At 38.9% G+C, this 15346-nt stretch overlaps 1 protein-coding gene across 2 annotated transcripts in view; it reads right to left on the bottom strand.

The window, feature by feature from the left end:
- The window catches only part of Phlpp2 (PH domain and leucine rich repeat protein phosphatase 2), a 71908-nt gene that overhangs the window by 29998 nt on the left and 26564 nt on the right, over positions 1-15346 (bottom strand). For both annotated transcript variants that reach the window (XM_027405984.2, XM_027405985.2), the window contains exons 4-9: positions 10406-10596; positions 7383-7508; positions 5776-5930; positions 2901-3047; positions 2265-2495; positions 749-951 (exon numbers count right to left, since the gene is read on the bottom strand). In XM_027405984.2, coding sequence (XP_027261785.1) covers positions 749-951; positions 2265-2495; positions 2901-3047; positions 5776-5930; positions 7383-7508; positions 10406-10596 — 1053 coding nt within the window. The remainder of the gene's footprint in view (positions 1-748; positions 952-2264; positions 2496-2900; positions 3048-5775; positions 5931-7382; positions 7509-10405; positions 10597-15346) is intronic.

Here is a 15346-nt window from a genome sequence, read left to right as displayed (position 1 = left end):
CATAACAGTTTCTTACTCCTGTAACTAAACATAGTAAGAAAACAGTGATAAATAAACCAAATGTAAACCTATGAGTGTATACCCATAAGATTTGATTTATGAATATAAAAATTTAAATTTCATGTAATTTTCATGTCACAAATACTATTATTGTAAATTCTTTTTTATTTTTTTTGTTTTTTTGAGACAGGGTTTCTCTGTGGCTTTGAAGGCTGTCCTGGAACTAGCTCTTGTAGACCAGGCTGGTCTCAAACTCACAGAGATCCGCCTGTCTCTGCCTCCAGTGTGCTGGGATTAAAGGCGTGCGCCACCACCACCTGGCTTTATTATTCTAATTTTAACTCAACTTTTAAAAAATATAAAAATCATTCTTTATAGACTATGCAAAATAGAGGAGTACAACAGATTTATCCCCTGGGTTGTAAGAATACCAATGCCTACTTCATAACAGATGCTCTGGTTTGAACATGCTTATCCACCTACCCAAACCCTATGATTCTGCAAAATGTTTCTTACTGTGCTCACACAATGAGTGTTAGTACCCTGCCATATATGTGTATGTGTATATAGATATAGATATTCATATATCCCCATTGCTTCAAAGATAATGGCTAAGTTAAAAGAAGAAGCACAAGAGGTCACAGCTCCATTCTTCAGAGTTGTTTTGAGGGACCACAGACGCCATCTTCTTAGAAGACTCAGACTAGAGCTGAAAGAGCAAAATCAGGAGGTTGGATGGATAACTCACTGTTCCAATTGGCGTAAAGGGTTCGAAGGGAGAAGCCACTGAGTGTCAGCTCCCTCAGCTGGTTCCGCTCACAATGCAGCTGTTCCAAGCTACATAAGGAGCTAAGGTCCAAATCAGCCAACTGATTGTCCCGCAAATCCATGTGAGTGATGTGTTTATTTCCCTCCAAATTGTCAATAATCACGGTTTTCAAGTGGTTCATCCTTAATATTCAGAAACAAAAAAATAATTTTGATTATGAGTATAGAAACATAGGAAATGACCCTTTCCTCTCTCTACTGAACTTGAGAATTTCACTACTTGCTTCATTTCTCAACAATCACAGTTGATTTCTAGGAAAAGAACCCAAGACCCAGCTAAGTTAGAATCAGGAAATACATGCACAAATGAGACAGAGACAGAAAGACAGGGCGATATCCAAGAGTAGATAAACACTTACATCCAAGTACCCAGCAAGGTCAGGTGGGAGAGGAGGGGACAAGGAGATGGGAAGCTTTCGAGTGAGGGGAAAGCTAAGCGTCAGGGAGAGCTCCCCTTCCCCTGTAGCTGTGCCTCCTCTCTAGTGCTAGGACTCACAAGACGCCAGAGAGAAGAAAACCATCTGAACATACACGACATGATTTAAATGCAAGCTTCACTAAATGTTTCAGGTTCTGATCTCTATCCCTACATGACTTCACACACATCAACCTGTTCTCCTTCTCCTATATGCTACTAAGCCCCTGTCTGTGTCATTACAGGGTTCACTATCAGTTTCCTGAAATGACAGAAGACATAGTAGATATCATTTATCACCTTCCTTTAGGAAGAGATTGTCCCTATAAAACAAAACTCATAAGGTCTTAGTAGCCAGGCAGGGGTGGCGAAAGTCTTTAATCCCAACACTCGGGAGGCAGAGGCAGGCAGATCTCTGTGAGTTCAAGACCAGACTGGACTACAAGAGCTAGTTCCAGGACAGGCTCCAAAGCTACAGAGAAACCCTGTCTCAAAAAACCAAAAAAAAAATTAAAAAAAGAGAAGGTTTTAGTACTAAAGCTGTGAATATTTCAATTATACTAAAATGTTATCAAGGAGAAAAAAAGCAACTCAACAGAAAAATGGCCAAATTTATAGAAAACTAGAAACCACTAGTCTCCATATAAAAAGATGTTCATCACTACTAAAATAAACAAATGCTCATTAAAACAACAAAATACTATGTTCTACCTTCTAATGCCAATAAACTAAAAAAAAAAAGACCACTGAACTCCAGTATGGATGAAGGTTCAAGGAAAAGGAAATTCTCATAAAATGTCAGACAATCCTTAGCAATTTAAGTCTTTGTCACTGACAAACCCACCAGATCCATAATCTCTCTGCTATTGGGTAAATAATGAAGTTTTACTACATATCTGAAAATGTCTATCTTTACACTGCTCTAAGTTCCTAATGTTTTAAAGAAGTCTTTATGAGGGGAAGACATCAAGGTCCATCACAGCAAGACTAATAAGATAGTTCTCATATAAAGCAGCCTCACCTTAGATCCACGTGCTTAACATGGCTCATCCTGGTCAGCACCCCTAAGTTCAGGACTTCCAAACGGTTTCCTGCCATGACCACTTTATCTAACATGGTGAGTTTCTCCAAAACCTCAGGGATTTGACTGAAATTGTTGAAGGAAATTCCCAGAGAAGTAAGCTGTTGCAGGTTTCCCAATTCATCAGGTAGAGTGGTAAGAACATTGCCATCAAGGCAAAGGGTTTGAAGACTGTGGAAAACAAACAAGCCTGCATTATGGAACAGCTCACACAGACAGACAGAGCCAACAAAAGGGGTTGTAATTCATTATTAAGGCATACCACTAGTTATTAACAATCCAAACATGGCAACACTCGCCAACTCTTGCCCCATGGGGAGTTAGCAGAGGCTTAGGCAAAACTTCTAAGGATGGGCCTTGAGACACCCAAGAGCCAGGGCCACCGCTGCTGAAATGGAGTGAACAGGTCACTGCTTGGCAGCATAGTCACCTCTGGCATCAAGAGCCACTGTTGAACAGAATCCTGGTAAGGATGTGACTTTTCTCACTGCGAAAGTTCAAAGTACTGCCTGCATCCTAAGACCAGAGACGGTCCCCTGCAAAAGAAAGGAGAATCGAGGAAAAGCCAACACTTACTTTAGCAGATTGCCAATCTGACTTGGCAAGTCATGAAATCCGTTACAAGAAAGGTTGAGTTCAGTCAGGGTAGAAATCTCACACAGCAACACAGGAAACAGTCCAAGCTTATTATGGGACAAGTTCAGGCCCTTCAGTTGAGAAAATCTAAAATACAAAGGCACAAATACCGACCATATTTCCACAAACCCATTGTGGTTATCTATTTTGTTTACTGACTATTTTATTATTGCAGTTGGAGACACGGTCCTTCTATATAGCCCAGACTGGCCTAGGCCTCACAATGTAGCATAGTTGGCCTCAAACTCAAAATCTTGCCACCATTTGCAAAGTGGTAGAATTGCAGACATGTGCCACCATCCAGCTAAATTATCTAATAAACAATTATCTAATAAAATGTGCACCATATAATTTCTTCTACAAACATGTTTTCATTTACCTGCTACCAAATATTGTGTGGACATGGAGGACAGTAAAGTGGTTAAAACATAGTCCATGCTGCCAAGAAAGTTCCCCTAATAAGGCAAAAAATCTACATGATAGCCCTTGCTGCTATAGGTTCCTTTCTATCAAGTCACATTTAATACACTTAATCTCATTTTATTAAATATCTACATGTAATATACAAAAGCTAATCTATTCAGATACCACAGTAGCTAAAAAAAAAATACATAGCACATTATAAGCAACTCTTTTTATACTGAAATTATAGTGGCTCAAATGCCACTTGAAAAACTGGACCAGAGCTGGGTGGTGGAGCACACCTTTAGTCCCAGCACTCTGGAGGCAGAGGCAGGTGGATCTCTGTGAATTCGAGACCAGCCTGGCCTACAAGGACAGGCTCCAAAGCCACAGAGAAATGCTGTCTCAAAAAAAACAAAACAAAAAAGAAAAGAAGTAAAACAGAAAAACTGGACCAGATGATCTTGAAAGAATGTGGAACAGCCTTGTATGGTAAAGTGCTTTGGTCACAAGAATCCTATGTTGGTGCCATTTGTTCACAGAGTAAAAGTTTATACATTATCTTGCCTCAAGACAGTATGGCTATAAAATGGGTGTACAGAATATCATGTTTTATATCATACAAATATATAATGATAAGCCAAGGGCATCATTCTCCTGCTTTGAGAATGGAGCCCATAGGACCTAACTCTAAGGCTCCTCTCTTCCCAACTTCAATGTCTGACTTCCAGGGGACCTGACTCTGATTATTTTACTTCTTTGACTTCCGAATCTCTGCCCAAACTCTCTAACTGGATCAATTCTAGCTTCGGGGCAACTCAGAAAGAAATACTAAAGACATGATTTTCCTTAATATTACAGCTTATAATAATTTACTCCACAAATATGAGTCAAACACCTGTATCATTACTAAATATATACCTGTATCTGTAAAAGATTACAATTTAAATACCAATGTTCTCTGAAGAATATACTAGGGTTATAAGCAATATGTTATTAACATAAGTATATAAGCCACGCCATTTTATTATTTTTTGTTCACAATGTAATGTAAAACACTTTGCTTCAATTTTCAGTTTTCCCCTCCCCAGCAGAAGCCCACAGTCACATCTTGTCATTATTCATGGGAATCCACTTTTTGAGTCTTGTGTAGTTTCTTGAGACAGGGTGTCATTTAATAAAGCCCAGGATTGTCTCTTACGCTACCCCCATTTTAGGTGGAAATACTGGGTGAGATGTGGGGAGAGTAGGAAGGTAGAATATATTCTAATAAAGAAGACAGAAAAATATATAGATCATAGTCCTGTAGGGATAAAATGGTTCCATTATCAGAAGAGAAAGATTTAATAGCTGACAAGACTTGAGAGGTGGTAAGAGCAGGTATGAAGAAAAGATAAAGTATGCTCCAGGATGCTTGAATCAGGCCTGTCTGCTTGAAGCCATTTATTGATTAAATTCATTAAAAAACTGTCCACATACTGAGTCTCTCAATATACCACAGCCGCAGATCATGCTTTACCAACAATATAGATTGTCCCAAGCCTGGAATGGTGGCACATGCTTTTGATCCCAGGACTCAGAAAGCTGAGGCATGTCTATGAGTTCAAGGTCAGTCTGGTCTACATAGTGAGTTCTGGGCCAGCCAGAACTCCATATTGAAATGCTGTCTCAAAAACAAACCACCAAAAAAAGATGATCAAAATCAATAGCAATTTGTTACAACAAGTTCAAGTCTTTGAAACAGAACATTCCATCAACCTTCTGTTTTATAGGGAGAATAATGAGGGAGATTTATGTAAATAAAAATTCTGTTTCTTCAAAAGGGAGTGGAAATTTACAAACTATAATATAACGGAACGTGCCAATTTGGACATGGTTCATCCCTCAAAGATTCATGTGTTGAAACCTTGGTCCCAGTGTGTCAGGACCAAGAAGTGATAGACCTGTAAGAGGTGAAGGCTACGAAATAGCTCAGAACATTTGTCTAGCATACACAGGGCCCTGGATTCAACCCCAACATCACATAAATAAATAAATAAATAAATAAATAAATAAATAAATAAATAAATAAGAGGAGAAAAAGGATTACACGGTTGAGTCAGTTCCCAAAACAATCAGTTGTTATAAAAAAAGCAAGCATTGACCACTGAATATCCCTGGTTCCGTCTAGCTATCCTGCCTCTCCCTCTCATGTGGGCTCCCACCACCTGCCATGATATGCTATAGCAAAGGGACCATCAGATCTTACATTTAAACCTCTTCTCTTTAAACATTACCCAGCCTCTATTTACTTTGTTCAGAAATGAGAAATGGATTAATCCAGTCAACTTGTCAACTTAAAAGTGTGAACCACTATGATACTGATTATAACTGATTTTCAACACACTAGTCTGGAAACCTATCCTCTGCATACTTGTGGAGTGTGTCGAGGCCCCCTGGTCTTTCTAATTGCATGAAGTTGTGTCGCAAGTTGAGGTAGGTGATGTCTTGACTGTAGAAGAGATGTTCAGGAACCTCCTCAAGGCTGTAACATGAGAGGTCCACAGTGCTGATCCGCTGGGACACCACCTGAAGTAGGGCAAAAAGAAAAGCCTCCTGAGCTATTGGATGCTTTCACCCAGCATAGGCCAGAATGGCATTTACACAAAAGGTCCTGACTATAAACCAGGAGGGGGGAGGGGTAGAGATTCTATTATTCAGTTATAAACACATAAAAACTGGCTAATTTTTACTTTTCCCTAAAACCATAAGCTGCTTTAAAAAAAAAAAGGTATAGGCCTATAATTTTAGCATTGGAGAGGTGGAAGCAGGATGGTCAAAGAATTAAAGCCAGGCTTGGTACACACAACAACACAACAAAAAACCAAAACCTTAATATTACGGCTTATAACAAAGTCAGGCATGGTGGGCACATACTTATAATTCCAGCACTTGGGAAGCTGAGGCAGGGGGACCACTAAAAGTTTGGCCAACCTAAGCTACAAATAAGTTTTAGGCCTCTCAATATGATATAAACGAGACCCTGTCTTTTACATGAAGGAGGTGGGAGGGAGGGAGGGAAGGAAAAAGCTCATGTCTCTGTAAGGGATTAAAATTTTAACATTTCATACTAGAAGCAATGTTAAGATGATTCAAAATAGACAAGCTTTAATAAGAGTGTGGGACGAAAGAACTTTTGTCTCTGCTGCTTACTCACAAAGTTTCTTCTTCTACTGAAAGCATAAAATCAAACAGCTATACACACAGCACACTGGTGAGTATGCCAAAGATGGCCAAGAAACAGTAACTTCTCTTTATAAAGGGACAGAAGAATGGAAGTTACTCACAACTGAAACCTGTTTTACATAGAACAGATTTTTAGCTGATACGACACAGCAACAAAAAACAGTAAAACTGAAGTCTTTAAAATCTGTAAAGCTACAGTAACAAATATAGCTATAATGTGTTTTAAAACACCTGACAAAAATCACTTGTGTCCTGAGACATGCCATTACACTGTGGCATCTCTTCTGCAAACTGCTTGCCATAAAGAACCCAGGGTTTGGAATTAAAATACACTTTAGTGCTGTATCTTTAATGGCTAAGCAGAGCTATGCTGAAATGACTATCTTCAATATACCCAAAGAGGGATTTGTGACAGGTCATGTCCCATAGATAAGTTCACCTTTTAAGTGGTTCATCAAGGCTGTTCTAAAAATGTGCAGACCAAGTAGCACGGGGCTACAAGCTAGGGAATAGATATGTCAATCAGAGACTACTGTGACAACTGGGAAGCAATGTAAGAAGTCTCATGTCTCAATCCCTTTAAAGGTTCAATTCCATTGTGTCTTAATTCTGTCTACAGCCTACCTCATAGAGATGGTACAGAGGAAAATGCACATGAAAATATTTTGACACCATTTTCTACTATGAGAATATAAGTAAGTAAAGACCCAGTGAAATTCCATTACTGTATTCATTGTGCACTAAGAAAGGAGGTCACTTGTGGCTACAGCCTCATCTCCTATCAGAGCTCCCAACCTTAGATGCCTGCCGTTGCCATCTCTGGTACTCAGCCAAAGTCTCAAAGCTGACATGATAGGTCTGAGCTTGGGCTCCAGCTGAGCTGAAAGCAAGGGAGTGTTGCCGGCGCTTCACTTCTTCTATCTGAAGAAGAGGAGGAGAAAAATCAGAACTACTAATCATAAATGATAGTCAAAAAGCAGTAACAAGACATACCTTAAAATGACAGAGAATCTGAGCAGACATTTCTCCAAAGAATATATACAAATAACCAACAAGAACACAAAATGACAATCAACATCAACTGCCACTATGGAGAGGGAGGTGAGGGCATACACACACACACACACACACACACACCTGTAAACTCAGCACCCAGTAGGCAGACACAGAAGGATAGAGGATTCCAAGTTAGCCTGGACTACTTTTCCCTAAACTGCAACAACTCAACTTACTCAGATTTGCCAAAGATACACTCTTCCTATCACCACGGAACCACTTCTATCTTTGGCATCTCATTTTGGATGACATTGCTTTTCAATCTTGGCAGACCAGCTACAAATTTACAAGTTATACTTGCAAATCAATACATTCTAGTGCTTACTAAAGATAGAACCAAGTGGCAGAAACACAAAATACTTTAAGCAAAAAAGAAGCACACTGTAAAGATTCACTAAAATTAAAAATTTTGTAACATTCAATTGTGGTATTCACAACACAATCATTGTTGATGGGTAAGAAATCAGTGCAACTATAGAAGTTGGTGTCAAAACAAAGAATTTCATTAAAATGAACAGATAATATTCTAGAATCATCTTTTAAATATTTTACTGTGGGGAACTAGAGAGATGACTCAGTGATTAAGAACACTTGCTGCTTTGCAGGGAGCAAAAGTTCTGATTCTAATATATATGTTGGGTAGCTCACAGTCCAGTCCGACAGATCTGATGCCTTGTCTGGCCTTGAAGGGCACCAAGTACACATGTGGTGTATATACATACAGACAGACAAACACTCATCCACATAAAATAAAAATGAAAGGGAAAAATAACTTAAATTAAGGGAATTTTAGATATATTAAATTATACCTCTGCACAACTCACCCTTCCAAAAAAAAAAAAAAAAAGAAAGAAAGAAAAAAGAAAAGAAAAAAGACTTTGCCAGGTATGGTGGCAAAGCCCTTTAAGCCCAGCACTGGGAGGCAGAGGAAGGCAGATCTCTGGGAGTTCCAAGCCTGCCAGGAATATATAATGAGACTCTGTCTCCAACAAACAAAGAAATTAATTGCAAGACTAATGGAAAAAGCTTTGTAGCAATAAACCCCACTACAAAATGATAAAAGGAATTTCTCACCATTAATAGTTAATAACTTCCACAGTTGCACATATTTAAAATTACAATGTCAATTTATATAATACTAAATTAACACAATTATATAGAAACACTGACTTTAACTTCTATTCCTTATGAGTAACTCACAGGACTTTCTCAGTATTTAACTATGAATGATTGTCTAAACTTTGTGAACTATTCCATTGCAAATGTTTTTATTTTAGTTTTCATTTTTATTAATGTGTATGTATTGTGTGTCTTCAAATGTGCTTGGCCCACACAGACCAGAAGAAAGCACAAAACTTCCTGGAACTGAAGTTACACACGGATGAAACTGCCATGTGGGTGCTTGGAATTGAACCCGGGTCCTCTTTAAAAACAATCAATGTATTTAACCCTGGGCTATTATCTTTACATTTCAGTAATCATATTTTCATTCCAAAGGTTTTTACTGAATCCTCCACAGGATTCTGATTCCAGAACTTTTGTAAAAGCTTAAGCATACTTATTTTCAAGGTTTTTCAATGTATCCATTTATTTCCACCTCAATCTGAAAGGAGTTTTTTGTTAGTATGTTTGTTTTAGTTGAGTTTGTCGATAGCATCATTAACATAAAATTTCCTGGTGTTTTCTGGGACCTGACAGCAAGCACTTCTGCCCTTTGAGCTGTATCTCTAGCCCATGTCATCTGTCTTTTTAATACAGTATTATATCTATCTTGCCATGTATCTAGACCAATTGTGTATTTCAGAGAATGACTGTCCAAGGTCATTTTGTCAGTGAATCCTCTTCAGTTCACATGGGTTATGCTAATCAATCTTCAAAACAGAAAAAAAAAATTATGTCTAGCTTCCTATAAACACTAATCTATTTAAGGTCACCTGTCACTCTGTTTGTCTACGAGCAAATGAACTTTTCTAGGACTGATACAGATATGTCATGATTTCCTGGCTGCTGAATTGAGGCTCATGACCACCAACTCTATATTTCAAAAAGAAGAAGCTTTCTTGAAAGAATTTATTTTGGTGAAGCAATCTATCTTGGCAGCTAATTCTAGTTCCCAAAGGCAATTTCTATGTAGCATCCTGGTAACAACATCCTGATGTTATCAGCAATAGAATCTCATCTCTAGCTATGGAGCAGACAGTTCTACAACACTTGGGGGATGGAGAGCCCTGGAACCTCCCAAGAGTCTCTGATATAATCTTTCATGATGTTCCTACTGGCTTCTATGAAAATCAGGCAGGATATTTTCTTTTCATTTTTTTCCTTTATTTTCCAAAATGCTGGGGAATAAACTCAGGGACTCACAAGTGCTAGGCAAGTATTCTATCACTGAGCTATAGCCCTAGTTCTGTGTTTGTGTATGTGTTCATGTATGCATGTATACATGTGGAGGTCAGAGAACCATCTGGCAGTCAGTCAGCCCACCTTGTCTGTTGAAACAGGGTCTCTGATTTATCTGAAAATTTACAACTGGGCTTGACTGGCAAGGCAACAAGCCCCAGAAATCTGCCTATCATTGTTTTCTCAGAACTGAGATTACAAGCATGCACCACAACACTCGGGGTTTTGTTGTTGTTTGCTTTTTAAACAAAGGTTCTGAGGATCAGAAGTCTTCTAGTTCCTCCTTTACCAACTGGGCCTTAACAACCCACTCTTAACATTTTTTAATGACCAAGTTAATATTTAAAATTTGTGAATCTTACCTTTCCCCCAACCAGAGGCAAGATATGCATCTTTCCAGTTTGACAATCCTTCACTGAGGAAACAATAAGGCAGGTACCACAGAGAACAACTAGGCGTTCAGCCCATTTGTGCAGCTGGGTTTTTCCTTTACGAACATTATAGATGCCAGACAGTAGGATTCGATCCAGATGATCCATCTGGCATGGTTTTTCTGAAAAGAAAACAGTACTTCAGAATGTACCATTAAAGTAACATAATACTGGAAGAGAAAAGGAAAATGCACGTGCCAACATTCAGTAGCCCTATTTACAGACATAGGAATGAAGCAATATGGGTTTTACAAAATAGGATCACAGTCCTAAAATAACGTGTACCACTGCATTTATATAGTGAAGTGAAATATTTGTGAATTTTGGCCTACACACTAAGACTTTACCTCAGATGTCACTGTTAACCCTTCTCCAAACAGCCACCTTTCACATGGCAAGGAGTCAAGATCATGGACTTTGGGTTCAGACACACTGGAGCCTGAACGAAAGTGATGCCACTCCCTTCAATTACCTGACCCACTGAGCTTACTTTCCTCACAAAGTTTAGATTCTATCAACCTGTGTTGTCTTAGATTTTATTAACCTACCTTCCAGGGTATTCTTTCTAAAAAAGAAAAAAAGTAAAATAACATAAAGTACTATGCATAATGGGAGTACAAAAGATATGTAGAATAAATGATACTCTTTATTTTAGAATGAAGAAAGTAACATAAAAGAATTCTCGAACTTTGTATACAATCTGTCACCTCTCTGGCCCTTTCAAGGAAAAGCTTATGGGTGGTATTTCAACTGACTGCCCCCATCATGGAGGCAGAAGCAGAGCATGCACCAGCTTCTCCTTGTTCAAGCACCCTCCTTCCCATCGTGTTCATATGACTGAGATACAGCGAGCAAACCAGAACACTGAGGCAGAAGAGCTCTTTGTCCAGGCATTGGCAAGAGACAAGTATGAAACATAGAAATAATGGGTGTTAACAGCCTGGTAACACGGCTCAGCTGGCAAAAATGCCTCAACTCAACCCCCTGAATCCCACAATGGAAGGACAGAACCAACTCCCACAAGTTGTCCTCCAGCCTCCAGATTTGCGCTACAGAAAACATGTGCCTGCACATGCACGTGAGCGCTCTCCTCTGTCTGTCTGTCTGTCTGTCTGTCTGTCTGCCTATTTCTTTCTCTCTCTCTCTCTCTCTCTCTCTCTCTCTCTCTCTCACACACACACACACACACACAACACACACACACACACAGAGAGAGAGAGAGAGAGAGAGAGAGAGAGAGAGAGAGAGAGAGAGAGAGAGAATCAATCAATCAAAATAAAAACAAATAACTGAGGGAAGCAGCAGAAATAAGTAGTGGTACAAATGGCAAACAGAGCTCTCCAGGGATTACTGTAAGATTAACCATGGGCCCTGAGGCACCACTTTACCCACCTACTTCAGCATTTCTGCATATGTAATATGAAGAAATGGGTCAGATATTCTAAAGACTCAAAATTGCATTACTCAAAACAATTGTGAACAGCAGACTTATTGGATGGCCACTTCTACTGTAAGCCAACCCCTCAGCCTACATTCTAATTCCCACTCCTCAGGGAGTTTGGTCCTCACAGATCTACATTTCCTAAGCTTCTACTACCTGCTAGACATTCACAGCTAGGTGTTAACCAACACTTAAAAAGAAGAGATACATACTAAACTGACAATACTGACTACTGACAAAACAGTTAATGAGCTTGGGAACTAAATGTAAAAAAATTAAATATAGATAATGACTTATTTGTATTTTATTTGTATAATTAAACATGATTTTCTGAAAGATAAAATATGAACATAATAATTATAAATATACAAAATGCATATAAAATAAGAATAAAAAACTGGAGAATACAAACGCAATATATTAGTGCAGTGGGGTGTTTTTCTACAGAGTACTTCAACATTTTAAAGTTTCTTTTTATTATTTTTTAAATTGTATGTGTGTTCGTATGTGCATGCACATGAACAAACATGGCTGCAGAGGCTAGAGGAATCAGCTCTTCCTAAAAGAGGTAGCTGTGAGCCACCCGTGAGTGGGTGCTGAATCCCGGAGCTCTCCAAGAGCAGAGACCACTCTTAACTACTGAACCAGCTCTCCAGGCCCAGTACTCCTATATTTTAACAAACAAGTTTCAGGTATGCAAATTAACCTCAAGCAGTATGTCGTCTGCAATTTGGTGAAAAGATTAATTTTTAATGTTACTTGATATTGAAAGAGACATAGAAAGACAGGTACTCTCAATCTCTGCTGAACAAAGTGCTTACTGGTAACACATATTTGTGTATTTTAGGAACATTTAGTAAAAATTCAAAATGTATATTTGTAATGATTCAAAAGTTCTACTCCTATGACTAATGTTTTCCTCCTACACTCTAGAAGTCAGCCACTCTACTTTCCCTAGCAGTCATCTCCTGGTTCTCTATAGTTTTTGTCATTTATAATGCCTAAATCTTATACAAATACAGGTTAAACTACTGTACCTGTAACAAACAGGATACAATGGCTCAAATGTAACATCTAACTCTGCTCAGGTGGGTATTCTGGGTAGCCAGAGAACAATACTGTTGTTCAGAAAGTCAGGATGATGTTGAAGCTGCCACTTTTGACACCTGACTTGGAATACTGCTCTGATTATTGTCATCCTAACCCTCAGAAGAGGAAAACAGCACTAAGGAGCAGAATGAAACATAGAAGTGGCACTCATGAATTCCTTCTAACAGGCACAACAGGAGCAGTAAGTAACTAATAGGATTCTTGTGTATGGCTTCTCATTTGCATTTATGTTCTTTATATGAAAGTATTTGAAATAATGTAGGCAGATGACATAGTGAAGAAAGGCATCCTGAGCTGTTCATCTACAACAGTAACTTCTCTAGCAAATCACATCCTTAAGATTCCATTTCTTCTCATATAAATAAAGGGATAAATTAATGTACTTCTAATCCTCATGGCTGATCATAACTTCAGTGATGAAAAATGTATGTATTCCCAAGGCTGTCACCCCTAACCCCGCAATAATGGAAATAAAACACAGGGTTCCCCACAAGCTAGACAAGCACTCTACTACTGAGCTACATTCTTAACTATTCCTCAGCCTTTGTACTGGCTATCTTTTGTAGCTAGGGAACACAAAAAGGCTAACTGGTTTGAACTTAGGCCCTCAGAACCTCGGCCTCAATAACTATATTCTATGTAAGCTGACTCAACCAAAAACTCTACACATGAAGTATTTAAAGCTGATTACTTAGCACTTTGCTCACAGATAATACTTAAAACGTTTCCTTTCTTTCTGTTAACTGTGCATGTCTTTGGAGTCAGGAACTGAGAAAAGGACACATTCTTTTCTTGATAGTCTTCCCACATTCTCTGACACTCTTTCCTTCAAAGGTGGAACCTAATTCCCTTCCCTTGCCCCTTCTGTAATGCAGGCTGTGGTTAATGACTTGGATTTTGGTTGTTTTCTTGTTTTTTTTTTTAAGATTTCATTTCTTTATTTAATGATTTATTAACGTTTATTTTGTATATATTAGTGTTCTGTCTGCATGCTTGTCTGTGTGAGTATTGAAGCCCCAGGAGCTGGAATTGTGACAGTTGTGAACTACCATGTGGGTCCTGGGAATTGAACCTGGGTCCTTTGGAAGAGCAGCTAGTACTCTTAACCACTGAAGCATCTTTACAGCCCCCATTTCTCTCTCTCTCTTTAAAATTGTGTTTGTGTGTGTGTGTGTGTGTGTGTGTGGTGTGTGTGTGTGTGTGTGTGTGTGTATGGGCAGTGAGTACAGGTGCCCAGAGGCCAGAGGCCAGAGGAGGGTGTCTAATATCTGTGTCTGGAGTTAGTTACAAGTGGTTTTGATGTACCTGACATGAGTAAAATGGGAACCTGTCCTCTAGAAGAGCAGTATGCATTCTTAACAGATGAGCAATCTCTCCAGCCTCAATAAACAGAAAATGGTAAAAGTGATGTTAATTTGTCAAAAAGGATACTGAGGCCTGCATGTGTATGTACATGGTGTAGGTGGGAGTCATGTTTCACCCTTGGGTGAACCAGCTGCCATACTGTAGGCACAATTAAGCAGTCCATGGAAAGTTTACATAACAAGAAACTAAAGTGTCCAACAATGGTCAGTAAGGAACCAAGGCTCTAACCACAGCCTTTAAGCCACAGCAAAAAGTAAATCCTCAGGCTGGGAGACAACCCTGAGGGTAAAGCTGTCTGCTTCTAAGCCTGGCAACCTGAGTTCAATCCCCAAGACCTACAAGATGGAATGAAAGAACTGACTCTCACAAGTTGACCTTTGACCACCCCATGAGTATACTTGTGTACAAACATTCATATATACATAAGTGTAATACAAAAAATTTTAAGTGAATTGATTTGGAGAGATGACTCAACTTGCTGTTCAGTTAACTCAATCATTTGTAACTCCAATTCCAGGGGTTCCTACTCCCTCTAATAGGCACCAAGCAAACAGATGGTACAGAAAGTGAATCAAATCCCAGATGTCTGTCTTATGAGACTCAAACATGAGCCATCCAGCTAAAAGGGTTCCTATATTTCCAACTCAGAGAAACTACAGAATATACATTAGGCATTATTATGTTTGGAGGCAATTTGTTATATAGCCAATAGATAATTCATCTACCTATCTATCTCTACTTACCTTCCTCCCCACCTGTCTGCTTGTTAACTTTTGATTTGGGCACCAGGTGTATATATTGCCTATTTTATAAAATAATTACTTTAAAAATTCCCTTTAGCTGGAGAGATGGCTCAGAGGTTAAGAGCACCGACTGCTCTTCCAGAGGTCCTGAGTTCAATTCCCAGCAACCACATGGTGGCTCACAACCACCCGTTATGAGATCTGGTGCCCTCT

This window comes from Cricetulus griseus, chromosome 3 (genome assembly GCF_003668045.3).
Source record: "Cricetulus griseus strain 17A/GY chromosome 3, alternate assembly CriGri-PICRH-1.0, whole genome shotgun sequence".
In the NCBI taxonomy this organism is placed as follows: domain Eukaryota; kingdom Metazoa; phylum Chordata; class Mammalia; order Rodentia; family Cricetidae; genus Cricetulus; species Cricetulus griseus.
The sequence above is the reverse complement of the archived record's forward strand: the minus strand, read 5'-3'. Positions and strand labels throughout refer to the sequence as shown.